Source organism: Bos indicus x Bos taurus, chromosome 22, assembly GCF_003369695.1.
Source record: "Bos indicus x Bos taurus breed Angus x Brahman F1 hybrid chromosome 22, Bos_hybrid_MaternalHap_v2.0, whole genome shotgun sequence".
Taxonomy (NCBI): Eukaryota; Metazoa; Chordata; class Mammalia; order Artiodactyla; family Bovidae; genus Bos; species Bos indicus x Bos taurus.
The window spans coordinates 50041510-50066136 of NC_040097.1; the positions used below are offsets into that span (position 1 = coordinate 50041510).

At 39.8% G+C, this 24627-nt stretch overlaps 1 protein-coding gene across 9 annotated transcripts in view; it reads right to left on the bottom strand.

Moving 5' to 3' along the window:
* GOLGA4 (golgin A4) overlaps window positions 1-18128 on the bottom strand; it is a 110369-nt gene extending 92241 nt beyond the window's left edge. For 5 of the 9 annotated variants that reach the window (XM_027523246.1, XM_027523244.1, XM_027523243.1 and 2 more), the window contains exons 1-3: window positions 17731-18039; window positions 14146-14229; window positions 1871-1960 (exon numbers count right to left, since the gene is read on the bottom strand). In XM_027523246.1, coding sequence (XP_027379047.1) covers window positions 1871-1960; window positions 14146-14229; window positions 17731-17802 — 246 coding nt within the window. In that variant the 5' untranslated portion in view covers window positions 17803-18039. Of the gene's footprint in view, window positions 1-1870; window positions 1961-14145; window positions 14230-17730 lie in introns of all 9 variants that reach the window. The other 4 variants (XM_027523248.1, XM_027523247.1, XM_027523242.1 and 1 more) reach the window with 2 other exon arrangements.
* Between the last annotated feature and the right edge of the window lie 6499 nt (window positions 18129-24627).

A 24627-nucleotide genomic window follows, 5' to 3' on the forward strand; every position in this document is an offset into this window, starting at 1 on the left:
GTAAAAAGAGTGGGACCTCTATGATGAGATTACTGCCCTTACAAAAAGTGAAAGACAAAGACAGCAGGCTCCCTACTCCTCCATTTCTCCCTAGGTGCATGCAACAAAGAAAAGTTATGCTAGGACATAATGAAAAGATAGCTCTGTGCATCTCAGGAAGAGGGTCCTCACCAGATACTGAATCTGTTGGCACCTTGATCTTGGGCTGCCCAGCCTCCAGAATTCTGAGAAATAAATGTCTGTTGTTTAAGCCAGCAATCTACAAAATTTTGGTTTTAAAACCAAGACAGGGAAGACCTGCTCTACACTGAAGGCAAGATTTAATATAAAATAGTTATGAAGACAATACGGGAACAAGTCAAAGACAGAGCAAACAGGAGAAGAGAAAATAGAGTCCAGAAACAAATCCACTCAAATATGGACACAATTTCTGGTAGCACAGTAGAGCAGTGTGGAAAGAATCAAACAACTGGATAGCTACAGGGGGAGAAGGGTGGTAGTGAAACTTGATCCCTACCTCATACCATATTGAAAAAACTCATTTCCAAGCAGAGTATAGATTCAAATGTGAAAGGTAGAACAGGATAACACAGGCAAATACTCTCAAGGATAAGAAAAGAATACTGTAATAAGAAATGAAAAACACTAGACATAAAATAAAATATTGATAAATTGGACATTACAATTAAGAACTTCTGTTCAAAGGACACCATTAAGAGAATAAAAGGCAAGAGACAGAAAGGAAGTAGATATCTAGAAGGCATATATCCAATTAAAAAAACTCCTATCCATACTGTACAAAAAAGAACTCCTACAAATCAATAAAACAAAGATAAACCAACAGAAAAATGAGCAAGAGCCTGAAATAAGCACTTCACAAAAGAAGTTATCAATACACAGATGAAAAATGCTCAGTCCCATTAGATGAAATACACAGATGAAAAATGCTCAATCTTATCAGTCATCAGAGAAATGCAAATTAGAACTACAACAAGAGAACATTACAGCCACCAGAAGAGCTGAAATTCAAGACAACTTTCATCAACTCCTGGTAGGAAGGTAAAGTTCTACAACTATCCTGAAAAAGACCACAGGCATCAGCTTCCAAAGTGTTAACCTACATATACACTTTAACCCGGTGGCTCTCTTCCTGTAAGTGGGCAGCGAGAGAAGTGCACAAGACTCTTCACAGCAGCACAATTTGACATAGCCAAAAATTAGGCAACCCACAGTTTAATTATAATGTTTACGACAGAAAGCATACTTAAGAGGTACTATTTAGAAAAAGCAGCAGCAGCAGCAGCATATATCAAAAGGGCAGGACGACGGTACTCTTCTGTAGGGGAGGGAGGAAGCATTACAGTGCCAGCAGTTTGCCTCTTCTTGACCTGATGGTGGCCACACGGGGATTCACTTCATAAAAATTCACTGATGTGTGCACTTTGTTTTACCCTATTTTCTGTACTTCTGGGACTCTTACAATCCTTCACAGAAAGAAAAAATATTGGAAAAAATCTAATCTGAGCTATGGTGCCAGCTGCATGTCACTTGGAATCAGTAGTTACTTCAGTGCTTCCAATCATAATCTGAAAATATGGGACTTCTCCCCGCATAATGTTGAACAAATTGTTAGCACATCATTCTGAAAATTTCAAATATTAAAGGCAAAGTACATTATCCTCTCAAATTAAGCTATATAAAGAAAACACACTTTATAAAAGCAAAATTACTATTAGCAAAAAAAAAAAGTTACTAAAAAAAGATCTAGGAATTAAATAATTGACATGTCAAAAAAATTTCCCATTTTTCTTATAAACAGAAGCATAATAAGCTTCTTGTAAGTTTATTAAGGAAGAAATTCTAAACTTACCTCTCTGTTGGGTGTACCCTCATCAAGTGACTCTGTAAATGAAGACGTCCTGCTCCTGGTTCTCGTTGGTGTTGAAGAACTGGAGGAAGCCTAGATTAAAAGATTATTGCACAAATTAGAAAGACTACACTCGTGAGCACACGACATACTATATAGTCCTTTCTCACAGTACATGCCCAAAGAACCCAGTAAAAGGAAGGAAAAGAGCAAATACATGGAAAATGAAAAAAGGTAAATGAAACGTCATCAACTAGCAGACCCAGGCTACCCACTGGGTCCTTGGTCTGATTCTGCTACCAACTTGAACTATGACCTTCACTAAATTAACTTTCTGAATGCTAAAATAAACCTCAAAATAAGGTTGTGATGATAAAATTATTTTATTAGGGGAGACTGAAACCAGGTGAGAAGTATATGAAAACTTTCTATACTATCTTTGCAGCTTTCCTATAAATCAAAATTATTCCAAGTTCATTAAAAGCAAGTTTGTCAATTCAATTGTGAAAGTGCCTTCCAGCTCTAATATTCAATTATAATGACCTGTGGAGGTAAATATGTCTCTAATCAAAGGTCTTACTTTGAGAATACTGTGCACACCACAGCCCAGTACTGAGATGCCAGTCCATTAGTTCTGTGAAGGACTTCAAGACTCCTACAATCCTTAGTACAAAAACGCGTAGGATAAACGTAAACAAGAAGCTCCAAATTGAAACTAGAGCCTGAGGTCCACTCTAAGGTGAGCTAAAAACAGTCCTAAAAATATAAAACCAACATTTCAAGATGCCCTCTCATCCATAACAAGATAGGCCTTAACCCATCTACACAAAAAATAACGTCTTGATGTCTTACCCTTTTGTAGTCTGTATAGCACCACATAAATAAAAAGTACTTAGTAAATATTTGTTAAAATAAATGAACAAATGGAACATCCATCTGTCAAGTCAGCGTGTGCTGCTGTGTCTATGCTGGAACAGAGAGGTCACAAGAAACTGTGTACACACATACACACACACATATGTACATATTCAGTGTACAATTAAGTTTAACATTTCTAATCAACACAAACGTTCAGTAAATGGTGCTGGGACAAATGGCCATCCATATGGGGGAACAAAATCACTCAGACCTTTAGTTTATACTTAAGCTATATTAAAGATTTAAATGATTTCCGGGACTTCCCTGGTGGTCCCGAGGTTAAAATTCTTCACTTCCACTGCAGGGAACTGCAAATCCCGCAGTCCTCTGATTGGGGAACTAAGAGCTGAATAAAACATATTTTTATGTCAGAAGCAGAAATCAAAAGGAACAGTTTAATTGGGAGGAGGAGAAAACATCAACAAAATGTGACAAAAGTTAAATAAACTCTTTTTCTAAAAAGCTCTTATAAGTACTTAAGTCTGAACTCCAAAAACTCACCAACCTAGTCTTCTTTTCATCTAGGGCAGGTGACCTGAGCTCGCCCAGTGAACACACCCACATGAGACTCTGAGTCATATATGGGCGGTATGAGAAAACAGACATGCAAAATTAATAAAGCTCGTCAGCTGGTGAGCAGGGAGACGCAGAGCTTCCTGCAGTCACACACAAGAGCTGTGCATGCGAGAAGCAGTGCGCCAGACTGAGGCGGCTGCAACATTCTTAGTGCTGTCCCCCAGCTTGGCTGAGCAAAGCCATCAGCCCAGACTTTCAGGCCCTCCTTAAAATTCTGTAAGTCACCAACTATTTATTCATCAACAGATCCCTTTTCTGCTTAACTAGCTGGGCTGAGTTCTGTTGCTTACAACTCAGAATTCCAACACACACGTACCTTCTAAAAGATGAACCAGAAAAATCAACACATGATAGAAGGAATGTGCAGAGGGTACCTTAAGGGACTCAACCAAGGCAAAAAACAGGAAGAGTGAGGCCTCAAAATTTTAAACAACAAAATAGTTGAATGTGAAATAAAGTTGAAGCCTTATCAATGTTTTAGAAGGCAAAGGAGAAAAGGAAAGATATACACATCTGAATGCAGAGTTCCAAAGAACAGCAAAGAGAGATAAGAAAGCCTTCCTCAGTGATCAATGCAAAGAAATAAAGGAAAACAATAGAATGGGAAAGTCTAGAGATCTCTTCAAGAAAATTAGAGATACCAACAGAACATTTCATGCAAAGATGGGCACAATAAAGGACAGAAATGGTATGGACCTAACAGAAGCAGAAGATATTAAGAAGAGGTGGCAAGAATACACAGAAGAACTATACAAAAAAGATCTTCACCACCCAGATGATAACGATGGTGTGATCACCAACCTAGAGCCAGACATCCTGGAATGCGAAGTCAAGCGGGCCTTAGGAAGCGTCACTATGAACAAAGCTAGTGGAAGTGATGGAATTCCAGTTGAGCTATTTCAAATCCTGAAAGATGATGCTGTGAAAGTGCTGCCCTCAATATGCCAGCAAATTTGGAAAACTCAGCAGTGGCCACAGGACTGGAAAAGGTCAGTTTTCATTCTAATCCCAAAGAAAGGCAATGCCAAAGAATGCACAATTGCACTCATCTCACACACTGGCAAAGTAATGCTCAAAATTCTCCAAGCCAGGCTTCAACAGTACATGAACCATGAACTTCCAGATGTTCAAGGGATTTAGAAATTGGAAGAGGGCTTAGATAAGGGAGAGTAACCAGAGATCAAATTGCCAACATCTGCCGGATCTTCAAAAAAGCAAGAGAGCTTCAGAAAAATATCTACTTCTGCTTTATTGACTATGCCAAAGCCTTACTGTATGGACCACAACAAACTCTGGAAAATTCTTAGAGTTGGAAATACCAGACCACCTGACCTGCCTTTTGAGAAATCTGTATGCAGGTCAAGCAGCAACAGTTAGAACTGGACATGGAACAGCAGACTGGTTAGAAATTGGGGAAGGAGTGTGTCAAGGCTGGATATTGTCACCCTGCTTATTTGAGTTATACACAGAGTACATCATGAGAAACGCTGGACTGGATGAAGCACAAACTGGAATCAAGACTGCCAGGAGAAATATCAATAACCTCGGATACGCAGATGACACTACCCTTATGGCAGAAAGAAGAACTAAAGAGCCTCTTGATGAAAGTGAAAGAGGAGAGTGAAAAAGTTGGCTTAAAACTCAACATTCAGAAATCTAAGATCATGGCATCTGGTCCCATCACTTCATGGCAAATAGATGGGAGAACAGTGGGAATAGTGACAGACTTTATTTTCTTGGGCTCCAAAATCACTGCAGATGGTTATTGCAGCCATGAAATTACAAGATGCTTGCTCTTTGGAAGGAAAGTTATGACCAACCTAGATAGCATATTGAAAAGCAGAGACATTATTTTGCCAACAAAGGTCCGTCTAGTCAAAGCTATGGTTTCTCCAGTGGTCATGTACGGATGTGAGAGTTGGACTGTGAAGAAAGCTGAGTGATGGAGAATTGATGCTTTTGAACTGTGGTGTTTGAGAAGACTCTTGAGAGTCCCTTGCATTGCAAGGAGATCCAACCAGTCCATCCTAAAGGAAACCAGTCCTGAATATTCACTGGAAGGACTGATGCTGAAGCTGAAACTCCAATACTTTGGCCACCTTATGCGAAGAACTGACTCATTTGAAAAGACCCTGATGGTGGGAAAGAGTGAAGGCAGGAGGAGAAGGGGACAACAGAGGATGAGATGGCTGGATGGCATCACTGACTCAATGGATTTGAGTTTGAATGAACTCTGGGAGCTGGTGATGGACAGGGAGGCCTGACGTGCTGCGAATCATGGGGTCACAAAGAGTCAGACACAACTGAGCGACTGAACTGAACTGAGAAAACTTACATGTGCTTCTGTGTGCTTAGTCACTCAGTCGTGTCCGACTCTCTGCGGCCCATGGACTGTAGCCCTGCCCAGCTCCTCTGTCCATGGAATTTTCGAGTAAAGAATACTGGAACGGGTTGCCATCTCCTTCTCCAAGGGATCTTCCTGAACCAGGGATCCAACCCATATTTCTTATGTTTCCAGCACTGGCAGGTAGATTCTTTACCACCAGCACCACCTGGGAAGCCCCCAAAAAATGTATGACTAGAAGCCAACACTGTGTTTAGAAAATGGGAAAGGAAAGCAGTCACTGGACAGTGTTTACCCAGGACTGAAACTAAATCACAAATATTCAGAGCACTTCAGAAATAATTCTCACTGAGGTTGAGGGAAACGTAATAACCCTTCCCACCCATAGCCATGAATTTCAACTCATACCAGCTTCAAAGACTCTAGATGTTTCAAACACTACCAATAAGACTGGGAGAAGCTCCATTTGTATCTCCTTTTATATGGTTATATGTAGTATCTCCTTTAATAAAACGGCTATTGAGAGGGCAAAAGTTAGGAAAGTATTTAGTTTTATTAGGCCACAGGAAGTAACTCATAGCCAACCCTCTCTGCCGTGATTACAACATCTCCAAAAAATTTGGGGGTTAATAATTCAGCTTTCCAAATAGTCAGATGCCAAGAAAGGGCTACTCCAGACAAGGATCTCCAAATCACTTGAAAAGTACACCTCTACTGTGAAACTTCTTAATTGGCACAATGATTTCTCATATGAGCCTAATCTTTAACTGGAGCCTCATCAGCTCTGGAAAAATCAGCAAAATCAAATGTTGGGGTTTATGAAGTTAAAGTATAGATTCTAACACACACTGCCCTCAGAAAAGTAGTACCACATGGCCAAGCTTGGCCTGATGGTTTGTAGGTCTTCCTCTGGAGTTGCAAAAGTAGGAATCAAATGAGGGAATAGATGTGACTGCAAAGTATGAAAATATGCAAAAAAAACCAACTAACTGTATTTGAGTATTTATCCCAAAGTCTTGCATCTTTAACAGCTATCCTCACTTTAAAATACGTAAGAATTTACATTCCTTCAAACTAAATTTGTTCTAATTAATCCTCACAGCCATGAGAAATCTGAAGACAGATGTCTAAGCTGTTTTTCAAGAAACCTGATGGTTATATCCAGGCTCACAATATTTTTATTGCCAACTGAATATTAATTGACCATAGCCCTCAACTTCATTATAAGAAAAAAAAATTTTAGTCACCATGGTACTCAGAATTCGAAGATGACCCAAAATCACCCTCACCTTGCAAATATGTGGTATCATTGCCCTGATGATCTTACCTTTCAGAGCAAAAAGGATTTTGCAGGTATATTTAAGATTACTACTCAGTTGACTCTAAGTTAACTCACAGAAAGGAGACTATCTGAATGGGATCAACCTAATCACACAAGCCCTTCAAATGAGTCCTGAGTCCAGAGTCCAGAGTCCAGCGGTGGGGCAGCAAGCAAAGAGGTACTCCTGCAACCCTGAAGGAAAGCCAAGGCCTGTGAGGGTCAAGCGGTGAGAAACTGTGGGCAGCACTAGCTGCAAAAGACAGTGAGAAATAAGGACCTGTGTCCCACAGCCACAACTGCATGAGCATGGACCAGGATCCTCATCGCCAGTGAGAACACAATGTGGACAGCAACTTGATCTTAGTCTTGGGAGGCCCGAGCACAGAAGCCAGTCATGCCATGCCAGACTTCTGACACACAGGCTGTGAAACAGTAACTGGGTTATTAGGCAGTAAGGTTGTGGTGATGTGTTGTTACTCAACATCAGGAAACTAACGCAGTCACCTTTAAGAACAGTAGCCTTAAGATTTAACCATCTTGAATTTATAACTTTAGATACCTGTATCTATCTGACAATTCAGCTGTCTTGAATATGGTAGCTCTTTATAGGAAAACTCTCAGATAATAGAGCCCAAATGGAATAAACTTTGATTAACATAGTTTTGACTAATATAGAATTTCTCAGTAATACAAATATCTAAAATTTGTGTTGTTATCTTTAGAGTGTGCTGTTCAGCCTAAGATTAATGCTTTTCAATGTCTAATTTTTTTGGTATAGTTAAAATATATTAGATACATTTGATGTAATAGAGATTTAAGAGTTAGCAGCTACGTTTATTAACATTATCTTATACAGACAGCATGGTATGGTGAAAGCACTTCGGCTGGGTTGTGGAATCAGTTAGAGGGTGGGGATCACCTTTTTTTTTTTTTAATGAAGGAAATATTTTGGGTCAAAATATGGCATCTTATGTCGTAAAGATGAAGATTCTATAAAACTTTTGTCTTAGAAGTGTCTGTGCAAAAAGAATGGTATTGTTGTTTAACTGCTGGTCCCAGTGAAAAAAATTTGAGAAACAGTGATCCAGAGAGTACCGGGGAAGCAGATAAGGGACTCAGAAGAACTGCACGCTAGCCCAGATCTTGCAGCGTGCACCCTGATCCAGCCACATAAGCATTCTCAGCTTTTCACTTTCTTGTCAGGAAATTGGGGATAACTGTCCTCCATACCTCCATCTGTTTCAGCCTGTTACTAGTTTAGAAACTAGATAACTACATCTAATAGAATTGCAGACAAAATAAACATAAGGAAATTCTAAATGAGGGATTTTTTTAAACTGTCTTTATTAATAACTTACATTAATTATGGATTATTAAGTTAGTGACATTAAAATTTTGGCTGCCCAGAAGCCTTTTGACATTACTTACTTCTCAAATTATAGCCCAAGTAGACGAATGGCATTCTTACACAAGCCTAACATCTGGCTTCATTTCTCCCCGCCAGACCCACGAGTAACCAAATCACAGCAAGGACACAGTCACAGACTCCTCCTCACCATGTACTCCTGAAAGTCTCTGCCAATCTACCTGACACCCCAGCTATAAAGGAATGCCAAAGTAACCTGGAGTTAATATGTCACATAAGCCTTTATCTACTAGTTACAAAATTATTAGAACTTTCCATCATGTCTTTAGTAAAGTACCTTCTACATCCTGATGTCTAAACAGTAGTGCCAGAAATCAAATATTACTGCTTATGTTATAAATGTTCACCTCTCAAAAACAGCCCTTTAATATAGTGAAGTCCACTCATTCAAAAGTAATTTAAGGAGACTTCTGGTTAAAAATATGGTAGGTGAACCAAAGTTTCTTATTTTTCTCTCCCCTGAAAAGAATTGGGGCTTCCCTGGTGGCTCAGTCGGTAAAGAATCCACCTGCAATGCAGGAGACAGCCTACGATGCGGGAGACCTGGATTCAATCCCTGGGTCAGGAAGATTCCCTGAAGAAGGAAATGGCAGCCCACTCCAGTATGCTTGCCATGGGAAATCCCATGGACAGAAGAGAAGAGCCTGGAGGGCTACAGTCCATGGAGTTGCAAGAGTTGGACATGACTTAGCAACTAAAACACCACCCAAAGAGTTAAATTTCAACCAATTTTCAGAAGAATGGGTGTGGACGAAAGAATACTAAAGTGATAATACAGCTGCTGCTGCTGCTGCTGCTGCTGCTAAGTCGCTTCAGTCGTGTCCGACTCCGTGCGATCCCATAGACGGCAGCCCACCAGGCTCCCCCATCCCTGGGATTCCCCAGGCAAGAACACTGGAGTGGGTTGCCATTTCCCTCTCCAATGCACGAAAGTGAAAAGTGAGAGTGAAGTCGCTCAGTCATGTCCGATTCCCAGCGACCCCATGGACTGCAGCCCACCAGGCTCCTCCGCCCATGGGATTTTCCAGGCAAGAGTACTGGAGTGGGGTGTCATTGCCTTCTCCGATAATACAGCTAAGGATACTACAATCCCATGGAGAAGGGAACACTGATAAGAAGCAAGCCTATTTTCATCTCCAGAGCCCTAAAAAGATTTAAGACTTCAAAGTTACAATGCAAGTTATAATGAAGAAGTTCAGAGGCAGGACCAAAATCAGAAAAATTGGTTGAAAGATCCCCATGTCCCTGGTCCCACCTTACATAGCCTCTGAAAAACCAAAGGTTTATTTTTCTGGAGCCATTTCAGCTCCAACCTGGATGAAACCAAGCACAGTAAGACAGGAGTGAAGGGCAAAGTGTGTGACTAAAGCTAGAGGGACTAATTAGGTGATATTCTGCACAGTGAACAGTGGAACCTCCAGCACAATGCTTCCGAAGCAGCTCGGCTTATAACCTGGCACCCCCTGCCCAAAAAACAAAAGGCTTCACTGGAGAAATCAAATGACATCTTAAAGATCTCAGGTTATCAACAGGTAGATATTTCTCCCGATAATAAAGCCAATTGCAGCCTATCACCCAGCAGGGAATCCCAGTGTTGACCACATGATACTTCTAGATAGCATCAGATTTTTAGTGTCCTGCCTTTAAATATGGATACCCCAGAGCAGTCAGTAAAGAAAATTTCCAATGTAAGAGCCAACAACAACAAAATCCACCAAAAAAAGAAATTAAAAGAAAACTTCAAAACAAAAGAAAAAAATCAGAGCTATAAAAGATATATCAGCGGACTTCTCTGGTGGTCCAGTGGCTAGGACGCCACACTCCCAATCAAAGGGACCCAAGTCTGATCCCTAGTCAGAGAGCTGGATCCCACATGCTGCAAATAAAGATCCCACATGCCACAAGTAAGACCTGGTGCAGCCAAAATAAATAATTTTTTTTTAATGTTAAAGATATATCAGTATAGCAAGAGCAATGCTATGAAAAAGCAAAAGACAAAAATAGCCTTTGGAAAATTTAAAAACAGAGTAGGAAAAATTAAAAATTCAACTGAAAACTAACATTGTAAATTAACCATACTTCAAAAAATAAAGAAAACAAAAAACTCATTGAACAGTTAGATAAATTGAAGCAAACTCTCAAAAATAGGACAAAAAAAGGAACTTCCCTGTGGTCCAGTGGTAAGACCCCACACTTCCACTGCAAATAAAACAAAAAACAAATAAATGAATTAAAATAGACCATGAAGAGTAAAAAATAATAAATAAGAGACTCTATCCTGAAGGTACAAAAACTAACTGGTCTTCCAGAATAGAAGAGAAAAAACAAAGGAGAGGGTATTATCAATGAAATAATATCTAAAATTCTCCAAGAATTTAAGCGCAGGAGTCACCATACTTAGTGAAGCACAATGCAAAAATAAATCTACACAAAGGCATGTTCACCATAAAATTTCAGAAAACAAGAGAAGATCCTAAAGTCTCCAGAAAGAACACAGAGGACAGAGCTGGGAGGCTGGAGGAGACAGTGTGTTTTGTTTTGTTTTAGCATAACAGTCTTTTAGCAGGACTTTATCTTTTAAAACTACAGAATGTATTACTTTGATAAAAATAAAAGCAAAATTTCATTTTAAATGTTTATTTAAAAATCATGAGTATCTAATATATCCAGTAAAAGGTACCCCATATGATTTAAAAGCATAATACACAGATTAAAAGATGATCTATTTCTCATCCTAAATCTCATCCAACAGTTGATAACAAATCATAAGTGAACTGATGTTATTCCCAACATTTCAGACACTAGATACTGATAACATCATCCATGCTAACTTAGCCAAATAACTCTATAAAATAAATAAAATAGAAAAATCAGACATCTTTACTAATCTAAGAAATATGCATTTGTTAAGAATTCATAATTTAAAAGACAAATATTTAAGATAAATGCATGTTTATGCAGAGTGGTATTAGGTTTCCAGTACAAGAATGCAGACTGAACACTGTTTACTTCTCTTCCTCCCAAAAACCCACTGAAATGAAGGATTGAAAAAAAAAAGTAGAAAAGCAGATTAACTAAAACTCTAGAACAAGAGAGGGAAAATCATAAGTAAAAAGAACAAATTTTTGAAGAATAAAGGCAAAAGGATTCTAATTGGTGGGGAAGTCAGGGCAATGAAGCCATAACTCCAAACATACACAGAAGGCAGCTCTGGGAGAGGCAAAAGATACTTATTGCAACAGGGGGGCAGGGGAAATCAGCTTTATACACTAGAAGGGATATCACTACTCTCAGGAACGTGTCTCACGTCTGTGAAACAAACAGCTACACGGGGTCAGCCTCCTTCAACCCAAACACTTCACCAGACAAAAGAAACAGCCAAATACAATGAGTAACACCTTGGAGGAGTTAGCGCTCCAATTGCAGAGGCTGGCACCATACAGCAGCAGGGTAACAACACACCCCAGCTTCACCACAGCAATCCCAGCCCTGCCCAGTCCACGTCAGTTTAAGTTTCAAGATAATTACCAGTGTCCCCATTCATTAAGAATGTTTGGATAATAAATCACCCACCTGGTCTTCATAAATATAAACCAACAACTAATAAAAACAAGACATTTTTCTCAAAAAAAGAAAAACAATATGACCAGTATGAATACATACAAGTATAACAACCTAGAACAATTGACAGATCAAGGAACAGACTTTAAATATGCATGTATACATAACACATAACATCCTGGGAGAGTTTTGAGAAGCTCTGCTGCTGCTGCTGCTAAAAAAAAAAAAAAAAAAACAAACTAAAAGTACTGTGGTTAAGAGAATGGGCTTTAGAGCAAGACTGCCTGGGTTCATATCTCAGCTTTATCACTGAGTTGTGTGGTACTAGCTGTCTACACAGACAAGTTACTTAATCTCCCTTGGCCTCAATTTCTTATCTGTAAAATGAGGATAATAAAAATCCATACCTTTTATTATTTCATGTATTAATTTAGATAATACATGCAATGCACCAAGAAAACATCTAGGTAATAATAACTACCCAAGTTGACTAGTGTTAATTTGTGGAAATTAAATGTGATGACCAGAATAAATTCAATAGAAGCAGCTGAAATAAAAATCTGAAATCTATCAAAGCAATAGAATAAAAAGGAAAAAAGGAATAGTTCAAAAGAGGGGAAAAGGATATACAGAGAATTTATTTAGAAACATTAATAAGATTTTAAAAATAAAGAAAAGGGGGAGACTAAAAAAAAAGCAAAGAAGAAAACTAGACATTTTTTAGCATCAAAGAAAAAGAAAAAAGATTCAAAGATCAAGTTAACCACCAATACAGAAAAAAACAAGTTTGAATTAGACTTTTCATTTGCACACAGGATGCTAGAGCATATGCTATGCTATGCTATGCTAAGTCACTTCAGTCACGTCCAACTCTGTGCGACCCCATAGACGGCAGCCCACCAGGCTCCCCCGTCCCTGGGATTCTCCAGGCAAGAACACTGGAATGGGCTGCCAGAGCATAAGGGAGAAATAAAGCCAACAGCCTGAGGGAAATTTTTCAACCTAGAATTTTATAGCTAGTCAAGTAAATGTTTACGTAAATGAAAACATCTTCCTAATATTTTGTGATTTAGGAGGTAAAGAAACTAAATGGTTATTTAAAATCCTGTATTTTTAACAACACATTAACTGAAGTTCTGCATCAAAGTTTCCAGTCTTGCTTTCTCACCTGGGCCCAGGAGGATGCTTCTGAATTTGCTCACAGCTTCAGTGGGATGTAAAGTTATATATAATTTGCATCTATGTCTTAAGGTCTTTGAATATCACAATAAGCTCAAGAGACAAAGCTTCTCTCAGAAGTTTTTCCTCCAGTTTTTCCTATCAAACTAAGAGGCAGATGAAAGAACTTTGTACGGCCCTTACCCTATTCAAGTTTCACACTGATTTTTTAAATTACATAAACAAGAACTGTTCTATTACTTAAAATATAAGAACTTAATGTATATTCTATACAAAGCAATAGAAATAGCCACTATATGCTCCCTGATCAAAATACAGATTTAACACTCAAGACACTCTGATTCTTCTGATCTAAATGTTTCTCTCTGGGAGCTATGCTTTTTAGATTGAGGATAATTATTTTGCCAAGCGACATTTATAAAAAAGACTATGTTCCTTCAGAAAGGGACTCTTTTCCCTGCTTGTGAAATTTTTTTTTATTCCTATTACACAAACTATTATTTTGAGACCCCACTCTAAAAAATTATAATCCTGCAAGTTTGGGGCGAGCCCACATTGTTTTGTTTTTTATTGTGGTAAAGTATACACAACATAAAAATTATCATTTTAAACATTTATAAGTGGACACTTCAGTGGTATTAATTATACTCACATTGTTGGGCAACCATCAGCACTATCCATCTCCAGAACTTCTTCATCCTCCCAAATTGAAACTCTATCCTCATTAAACAACAATGCCTCGTTTCCCCCTCCTCTCTTCAGCCATAACCACCGTTCTATTTTTTGCCTCTCTGATCTTGACTAATCGAGGTAACTCACACAAGTGGAATCACAAAATAGTCCGTTTGTGCCGCTGCTTTTTATAATTAAGTTTTAGTAATATCTGAGTGAGTGAGTGAGTGAAGTCGCTCAGTCGTGTTCGACTCTTTGCGACCCCTTGGACTGTAACCTACCAGGCTCCTCCGTCCATGGGATTCTCCAGGCAAGAATACTGGAGTGGGATGCCACTTCCTTCTCCGAGTAATATATGAAAAGGGCTGCAAATGTTAAAACAATATTCTTTTATTCACGGCACTATATACATCCTAACAAATTAGTAAGTATCCTATATTACTCTTTATTAATTTTTATCAAATTTATTCTAAGGATTTTAAAAATCTAAGTATAGATATTTGTTGTTAAAAAATTAAGTGAAACTTGATTTGAAATTGTTTAATTTTATTTTTAAAGTCAGAGTTGACCAAATGTTTACTTAAAATAATATTTGCCAAAGAAGGGTTGAAATAATCTCAGCTCCAAAGAGAAGTGACTGGGGACTACAAAACGGTGTCTTGCATTTATTGAATACTTTCAAAAACTGAAGGAAGCCCAAAGTATTAATATCACGAACACTATCGTTATTACTATTACTGAAAAGTTTTGCAAGTATTGTGATGTAAACGGTTCATTTATCCCAGAATTATCAACACCTGATGACTCACTCTATTTGAAACATACCTGTCAAGCAATATCACCTCTGGAAATCAAGCTAAGAACCAGGAAAGATGTACACAAGGGCCTCCAAAATCTCAAATCAAATGTCTCAATTTGTATTAATGCACTAAAATGCATTAAAGAATCTCTTAGGTACTTGCCCTTATTTTACACAAAATTTTAGAAATTCAGGGTCTTGTCTTGATTTAAAGCCCAAAGCAATTTAAAACCTGGGAGAAGACAGACATTGGGCAGATAGCAAGGGAGGCTACAAAGTAATCAGGAAAACTAGACCAAGAACAAACACATAAATCCTCCTGAGCAGGTAAAAGCAAATTGTCTTTCACACCCCATTAAATTCCTGAGGGTATGGCACCCTCAACACAAAATAATTTATAGTCAAAAAACAAGACATAATATTATAAAAATTCAGGATCCTTTGCATGAGAAAACAAGGACATGTTTTATCTGTTACAAAAAGATTATCCCATCCAAAAATATTTGTTTTGCTTAATTCACACTTGAAAGAAATCCTTAACTCTAAAAATAATAATTCAGAATTTCTCAACTTGAAGGGTTCTGAATAGTTAAGGATCAAGACAAGGAACAGAATCAAGTTTCTATCAGCAATTGATCACTAACAATTTACTTTTGCATTCTGGATAAATATATATATATATATCTACTATATATACACACACATATATACTCACTATATATATACACACATATATACACCCACGATATATATACATATATATATCCACTACGTATACACACACATATAGTTACTATATATATACAGTCATCAAAAAGGATCGTTTTAAATCTGTACACAAAGTGCCATTTCTTGCTCCACACGCACTGTCTTACCAGAGTAAGACATACGAACTGGGAGCCCTAATGCATTACCTGTAACTAGCCCTTTTACCATGATTCTAAAGACAACCTCAGGTTTCCCAAGTGGTTCAGAAGGTAAAGAATCCGCCTGCCAAAACAGGAGACACAGATTCAATACCTGGGTTGGGAAGATCCCCTGGAGAAGGAAAAGACAACCCACTCCAGTATTCTTGCCTGAAAAATCCCGTGGACAGAGGAGCCTGGCAAGCTACAGTCCATGGGGACGCAAACAAGTGGGACAGGACTTAGCGACAACAACAACAAAGACAACCTCCCTTTGTTGAAGATCGATAGTAATTCTTTTTCATGAAAAAAAGATAACATGGACAAATAAAGCGCCAGCAGCTTGGAGCATGTCCTTCTTAAACTATTTTCACCATGTCATACTTTCCCCACAAAACTGGGATCACGCTTTACATGCTGTTTTCCAATCTGTCTTTTAATACCAGTTAGAGCCTACTTCTCTGTGGGCTCTAACTCTAGCTGTCTGACATCAGCCAAGTTACTTAATTTCTCTGAATCCCATTCCAGGTGTGAAAGATTCTACCTTGTAGATTTATGTGACAATGAAACAAATTACCCAAGCAAAATACCTAGCACAGTAAAAACCTAGTAAATACTGGCATTTTTCTAAGGCTGCAGAATAACCAACCATATGACAAAACTTATCTAACCAATTCTCTACTGCTGAATATTTTTGGCCACATTTTACCTATTAAAAACAACACTGAAGTGAAATTCCATGTGGCTAACTCCGTAACACATCCTGAGTTCTCTTTTAGAATTTTTAGAGGTGGCATCCTGGATCAGTGATACGTATACAGTCCCTTACATTCACTGCTGTGCCTGTTTCCCCACATTTCTCACTTCATTTTATTTTTTCTTTCTTTCTTAAATTAACAGTGTTTTGTAAAATTTTAAAAGCGCACGGTAAATGTAATATATTTAGTATTGAAAGTAATATATTTAGTATCCAAATCTTAATCACTATTTACAATTCCCTTGGGAGAATGAACAAGTTTTCAGGTACCATAATATAATATACCTCAACCACTGTTTCACTCTACAGAAGCTTTAAACTTCAATTTACAGTTTCAGAATAAATTCAATGCAATAGATTCTTGATTTAGTAGTTATTGGTCGTTAGTTTTTTAAAAGTTATGTAAGATAAATGTTCTGTTTCAAATGTTTTAGAAATGCCTGTCAAGTAGTCAAAACCCAGCTTTTCGTGTAGACACTAAATCTGTTGAGACTCAGAAAAGCTGGGAAGCAATTTAGCAGAAGCCCTCCTCATTGCTGAAAGAACCACGTGCTGCCGGCAACCAAAACACACATTCACAGCGGCTTAGGAGACTGTTTCTGCTTCTTTAAATTAACACTACTAACGCGCCTCCTTTTTCCTGGAAATTGTCATTTCCTGAAGCAACAGCATTCGTGAAAAACAAACATTAACAAGACTCCTGAAGAAGCAGAGCTGCGGACGCGCGCAAGCCCTGCGGGCCCCACAGTGGCCCGCCCCTCCGCCCGTCCCGGATCAACCCAGTAATGCGAAGTGACGAACTCGTGACAGCCTCGGGCACTGGACGCCGGCCACGCCGCCACCTCTCTCGGGTCCAGCGCTTCTGCAAGCAGCCCGGCCAGGAATGGCTCAACCCCTGGCCCTCACGCCTGGACCAGGGTTTGGAATTAAGACTCCGTCACGGGCCAGGGGCCCCTCCGTTAATCAGTCTCGGGTCGGGGATGAGAGAGGGGGACTTCAGTCCAAAGGTTAGATATTACAAGGGATCCTGGTTTTCCCATTCCGCCCTCACTCTTGAGTTGGGGGTCTCGGATGCCTGGGGGAAACCTTCTGTATGGGTCAAAAATCTTGCAAGATCAGAGCTCCTCTCATTCTCAGACCTGGTTGGGCATCAGGGGTAAATTAAGAGGTCAGGTGTTACAAACCCAACCACCCACAACCTACTCTCCAGAACTGAGTTCTGGGATGGGGGGCCGGGGTCAGGACTCACGGAGGACCTGGACCGCCCTGAGCTCATTCCCAGGGAAAGATCTGGGGGAAGCCTCTGGTTAGAAGTCAAGGGTCAGGACAAAACTTCCGCTCTCCTTTGCCCACGAGCCGGTGTCAAGGGTTGTCGGGAACCAGGGGAGCACGGAGGCCATAGTACCTGAGGGGAGGCCAGCGCCTGCTGGAGCTGCTGCTGCTCCTCACTGATCTTTTGCTTCAGTTTCTTGAACATCGCGCAACGCGGGGTCCTGAGGTGGATGAAACCTGGGGGGCGAGTGCTCAGAGAGACCCGGCCGCGGCGGCGGCGGAGGCTTCTCTACACCACAGACCGCGGGGGCCGGGCCTCGCCGCCTCCTCCTTGGGCTCGCGGGCCGGTCGGGACACTCGTCCTGCGGGTGTCGGCGTCGCCGCCGCCGCGTCTCTCTGTTCTGGATGCCACCGGTTGGCCTCGGCCCCCCATCCAGCCCCGGCGGCGGCGGCGGCGGCGACAACGGCAGCAGGTGAGCAGTGAGAACAAGGCGCCTGCGCGGCCTACGTGGAGTTCGGCGAGGGAGCACTACCGAGCGCCGGAGGGGACAAGCTGGAAGTCCGGCCCGCGCATGCGCGCTGCAGGGTCGCTCCCGGAAGGTGCGGGACTCGGCGCTGCCCACCTTCATTGCGCGTAGACATGCCCTCGGAGCCCAGGAGTGGGGTGGCCTGAGCCCTACACTGACACACACCCGGGCTGCGGTGCTGCGAAGTCAGGTGGGGAGGGTGCTGCTTCTCTCAAGGACCGCAAAGCTGACTGTCCCGCCGCAAAAAAACCTGTTGTGTGGGTGTGAGAAGAGGGGATCCGGGGGACCTGCCGGGGACTGTGATTGACAGTGTGCTTTTGTTCAGTATTTGTGATTTGGATTTTTTGTCTTCAGTATCTCGTATTCCTACTGCTTCCCAGAGTGGCCCTTTTCCCTATGCTGGGCACTTCCAGGGGTCAAGAAGTGCCTGATAGGAAGCTCCCAGGGTTCAGATGTTTCAGGCTGATATAGTTTGGACTTTGCCTGTGTATATATATAGGCTTCCCAGCCTATATATATATATAGGCTACTGATAATAGAATCCCGCTGCCAACGCAGGAGACTAAGAGAAATGCTTCCGTCCCTGGGTCAGGGAGATTCCCTGGTGGGGGACATGGCAACCCACTCCAGTACTCTGAAGAATCCCGTGGACAGAGGAGCCTGGCAGGCTAGTCCATAGGGTCGCAAAGAATCACGGCTGGAGTGACTTAGCGTATGCACGCACATATGTTGTGCTTCGTTCGTTGGGTAAGTCGCGTCCGACCCTCTGCGACCCCATGGACAGAGGCGCCAGGTCTCCCGCATTGCAGACGAATTCTTAACTAGCTGAGCCACCAGGAAAGCCCAAGAATTCTGGAGTGGGTAGCCTATCCCTTCCCCAGGGGAACTTCCCGACCCAGGAATCGAACTAGGGTCTCCTACATTGCAGATGGATTCTTTACCAGCTGAGCTACCCGGGAAGCCCCCACATACATACATACATACATACATACATACATATGTAATATATATTGTGAATTTGAGCGAACACCAGGAGATAGTGGAGGGAGAGGAGCCTGGCATGCTTCCGTCCATGAGGTTGCTAAGAGTCGGACACGACTTAGCAACTGAAAAACATGTATGTATTAAAATATATAAATTCCTGAAATTGGTGTATTTTCACATATTCCTTCAAAAATCTTTATCATTCTAAGTGCCAGGTCCTTGGTGACCTTTCAGTCCTTGACAGAACAAGTAGACAAAAAAATTGGTAACAATGTAGAAAAGTTGAGTCAGCTAACTTTGCCTTATCTTTTTTTTTGATAAGACGAGAAAACTGCAAAACACATGTTCTTTCTGGATACACATGGACCAGTCACCAAGATAGACGATGTGCTAATTCATAATACAGCTTTCAGTTTCAAATATCATATACTGTGTTCTCGGATCACAAAGTAATTAAATTAGAAATCAGTAGCAGAGATATCTAGAAAAATCCCCAAATGTTTGGAAATTATGCTGTGCACATCAAAATAGTTGATGGGCCAAAGAATAAACCACCAGGGAAATTAGAAAATATTTTAGAAGAATGAAAATGAGAACAAAGCTTACCAAAATTTGTGAGGTTCAGCTAACACAGTGCTTAAAAGAAAAATAACAGTATGAGGTGCTTTTATTAGAAAGAAAAAAAGATTGGAAATCAATAATCTACACTTCCACCTTAAGTTTGTAAAAGAAAAAATTAAAAGTGAGTAGAAGGAATGAAATAAAAGATACTGAGCAAAACGTTAATGAAATATAAAACAATAAAGAAGAAAACAACAAAACTAAAATTTGGTTCTTAAAAATGATTAATTGGTAAGCCCCTAGTAAGACTCATGAAGAGAAAGGAAAATACTAGTTATCAGTATAAGGAGTTAATGAGTGCTTATCACCACAGATTCTATAGATATGATAAGAGAATACCCGACAAATTATCAAAACATAGATGTCCTTCAGTCAATGAATGGATAAACAAACTGTAGTACCTTTTTACCGTGGAATACTACTCTGACATCTAAAGGACAGAGCACTGACACTCGAAACAACCTGAATGGTTTTCCTTAAAGTTTCACTGAGGGAAATAAATGAGACCCAGAAGAAGTCATACACATACATGAGATACATGACAACCAAGATGGTTGTTCTCTTGCTGTCTGTACAGTACATCCCCTGCTCAACCGGTCTCTATCACACCTACACCCTACTCACATGACTGACCTCCCCTCTTAATCATTGATTTGATCAGTAAATACCTGCATACTTGTCCCGGGGCCCAGCTAGCAATTGTTCTCATCTCTAGATCAGAACCTCACCGCTAAGATAGTTTATCAAAGGGAAGATGATGGACATGCTCCTCTATTGGTTTCCCTGATAACTATGAACCAACTGGAGGTCAATTCCCCCTATGACTGGTAACCTCCCTCTACTCCCCACCACCCCAATAGCGAAGACTAGTGCCATGTCCTGCCGCTCATTGCGCGGTGTCAATCCCAGAGCTTACTTCAGCCACATAAAATCCCCCTTGAATTAAACCTATGGTGTCTCTGTTTTGCTGACTCCAGACTCTTTCTTTGGTCTTGAGAGTGGGCAGGTAGAAGGCTTGCAGGCCTGTGAGATGCAGCCCAACAGATTCCATTTATGACATTCTGAAAAGGCAAAGCTATAGGGAGGGAGAAGGGATCTGTGGTTCTAGGAGTTTAGTAGGGCAGGACTGGGATGGGGTGGAAGTGGTATTAACTACAAAGGGGCAGGACAAGGGAATCTTTGGGATGATGAAACAGTTTGTAACACAACTATAGTGGTAGATGTACAACTTTGCATGCATTTGTCAAAACCCAGAAAGCTATATACCACAAACACTCAACTTCAGTGCATGAAATGTTCTAATAAAAAAAACCTGAGGCTCTGAATTTCACCGAAAGTAACACAGTTTGGATGTGGTAGAGGCAGCATCTGAACCCATAGTTTTCATGGCTCTAAAGCCCACGCCCACACTGCCACCCCACACTGCCTCTGGATCCCTTACCACAGAGACATACACTCCCACCGACACTGACTTTTCAATGTTCTCCAATACTTTGCTCCAAAATGATCAACTGATTGATATCCAAGTGTCCTCAACAACATATATTCTTTCAAAATAAAAAAAGAAATTTTATTTTGTACATTGAGAGCACTTATCCACAAATGTGAAAGCACTACAGCTGTGTTGTTCTTCACATACCAGATTTGTCAACATTTGTAAGGGGTAGCGGGTATATGTGTATATATGGGATACATATGTAGGGGATATATATGTATAACGCATATGAAAGTGAAAGTGTTAGTCACTCAGTCGTGTCAGACCCTTTGTGACCCCATGGACTGTAGCCCACCAGGCTCCTCTGTCCATGGGGTTCTCTAGGCAAGGATACTGAAATGGGTAGCCATCCCCTTCTGCAAGGGATCTTCCCAACCCAGGGACTGAACCCAGGTCTCCTGCATTGCCAGCAGATTCTTTACTGTCTGAGCCACCAGGGAACCCCGTATATCATATATATGCATACACATTTTGGCTGTAGCAAGTGAGAGATCTGGAGTGGACTGAAATACTTATATTCTTATACTGTTTTAATGAACTTCACAGGAGCACTTTGAAATATGTTTTTAATGTTTACTTTCAAAAGAATATCTTTTGGCTACATTAATTGAAGTTATATAGGCACTGCCCTGGCAGTCTAGTGGTTAAGACTCCATACTTACAATACATAGGGCAGAGGTTCAGTCCCTGGTTGGGGAACTAAGATCCCACAAGCCATGTGGCATGGCCAAAAAAATTTTTTTAATTAAAGTTATAAAACAGTTGGAAGACCTCCCATGAAAGAAAGGTCTGCACATCAGTATCTAAACTTAGACTATGACTCTTCCAGGAATTTAGCTTACTCTCCAGCCTGAGGCCTGTCCTTAAAGAATTTTTCTTTTTTTGGTATCTTTGTTTTTAATTTAATTCCCATTGTAGGCAGAAGCAAGGACACTAAAGAAAACTGAAGGGCTGCATATTATTGCTAATGCATAATGAAGAGCCAAAAAGTAACTTTCCCAAGGTCATATGATCTCAGAGACAGAACTGGAAACCTATCTCAGGCCTCTTGCCCTTTATCCTGGCCTCCAGCTATAACCTGTTTCACATTCCCTTCTCTTCTGAGACACACCCTGCTCAATTTTTTAAAGTACTTCAATTTAATTTTTAACACTTTTGTAATTGTTTACAAATGTCCTAGGACTGTTCACACAGCTGATAACAGTTTAATGAGAAGAGTCCTTGGCAGGGAAAACCCAACAGAAGGCTGAGTAAAAAAAAACCTTATTCTAAGAATGAGGCCTCTTGGTAACAGAGAAGGGCTGAGAGAATAAAGGTGAAGTGTCAAATTCCCTGCTCCTACTGAACAACTATGTGATAATCAGACTCCTAAGTAAACAAATTCAGTCTTGCAAACCTTTGAATCCTTACCTCATATTTAAGATACTGTGTGGAAGAAAGGGCTGGACAGTGTAATAAGTAAGCTCATAGTCAAATTACAGCTTTGCCACTCATTATTAACAGTTCTGTGATGGGGAGAAAATGACTGAATGTCTTCACGCGTCAGCTTCTTTATCTGTAAAATGAACGTGCATCATTGTATCCATCATAAATTTCCCATGAAGATTAAATGAGTACTTGGATAACAAGTTAGTATCTTGGGGAAAAAAGTCAGATTTATTCCTCACATCTGAAAAATGAAATTATTAAAGTAGTAGAAGAAAACATGGGAGGATTTATTTTATAACCCTGGAGTGCTAAAGGCTTTCCTAAATATAACACAAAATCCAGAAACCATTACAAAAAAGGTTTATTTACATGAAAGGTAATTTTCTTATTCTGCATGTCAAAAATGCTATAAAAATTTTTAATGCTTTAAAATAATGAAATATTGTGTAATTGCTCTATAGTAGTGATATAACTATACGGATAAATATATAGTATAACATGGATGAACCTTACATAATATTGAGCCAAAGAAAACAAAGAAAAGAATATATACCACATTATTTCATGTAGGCAAAACTAACCTATGGTGTTAGAAGTCAAGGGAAATACTGTCTTGGGGTGTAAGAAAGCCATAGCAATAAGGAAGGAGATTTGAGGGGAGATTCTGGGGTTCTTGCCAGTTGCATTCTTTGTCATTGGTAATTATACAGATGTGTTTGAGATATTTTTGTTTCCTGATTATTGTGGTGGGTATCCATGTTAAAACTCACAAAAGCATAAATCAAAATTAAAATTCAATTTTACCCGATGTAAATTTTGAAATAATAACAGTTTGCCATGAAAACAAATAGGCATAAAATTAAAAAAAAAAAAGAATGAGGCAGCTTATGTATACAGATTATGGGGAGATTGCAAGACATTTTGTTAAGTCAGAAACCAAAGTGCATTGTGGTGCACACAGCAGACTATCATTAGTGTGATTAACAATTATATTCATTTATATATGTGAGGTTAAATTGCATGAAGTTACTGAGTTTTAACTTCAAAAATAACCGTCATATAGTTCAACATATGTATGTATGTATATTTGTAAACAATAGGTATTATACAATAGAATATATCTGTAAAGACACATAAGAAACCAATGACCGTGATTGCCACCAGTGAAGGAAACAAGGCAGTTGGAAGTATCAGTTGTAGTTGTATCCCTTTTTATCCCTTGAATTCATCACCCAAGGATGGATTAACTATTCATTCAAAAATTAATTCTAATATGCAAAAAAAGTAGGCAATGAGCAATACTTTCAAAATTTTAAAGAGAAATTGTTTTCAGTCTCAAATTCTCTTTGAGTCAAATAATTAATCAGTCATGTATGTGTCCATAAATGCTTAGGAAAAATACTGAAGGCTACACATCAAATTATTAGCTTTGGATACGTTAACTCTGAACAATGTAACTAATTAAAATGGGGAATACAAATTTTGCTTTTCACTCTGTGTGTTTCTTTATGCTTTGAATATTTAAGATGTATATCTAAGACATAAAACCAAAGGTGTAGCTAAGCCCCAAGAGTAGGCACTGTACCCTTCTTGCATCTGTCTCAGAACAGGACACTACATTAACTGAATTTGCAAAGGAAAACAGGCTCACTAAATAATAGTGAGATGTGGATATTTCACTCCAGAATCTAGAATTTCTAGTCTAGATTTTCTAGGGAGAACAAAAGTCATGGTTTACATTGTTTAGTGCACAGTATTTCGCTCCAAATCATCTTATTAAATATATCTTTTCTCCTCAAACCACCCTACCTGCTGCCCTGTGGTAGTAATCTCCCCATGCAGATCTCAGCTTTGTCTGGCTCATTGTCCTCCACCATCTCCAAGATCTCTAGGCATTTCGTCTCTCCTTTCCTCAAACAGAGCCTCCTCTGCCCCACCTCCCCAATCTTCCACCCCCAAGGATGGAAGTCTACCC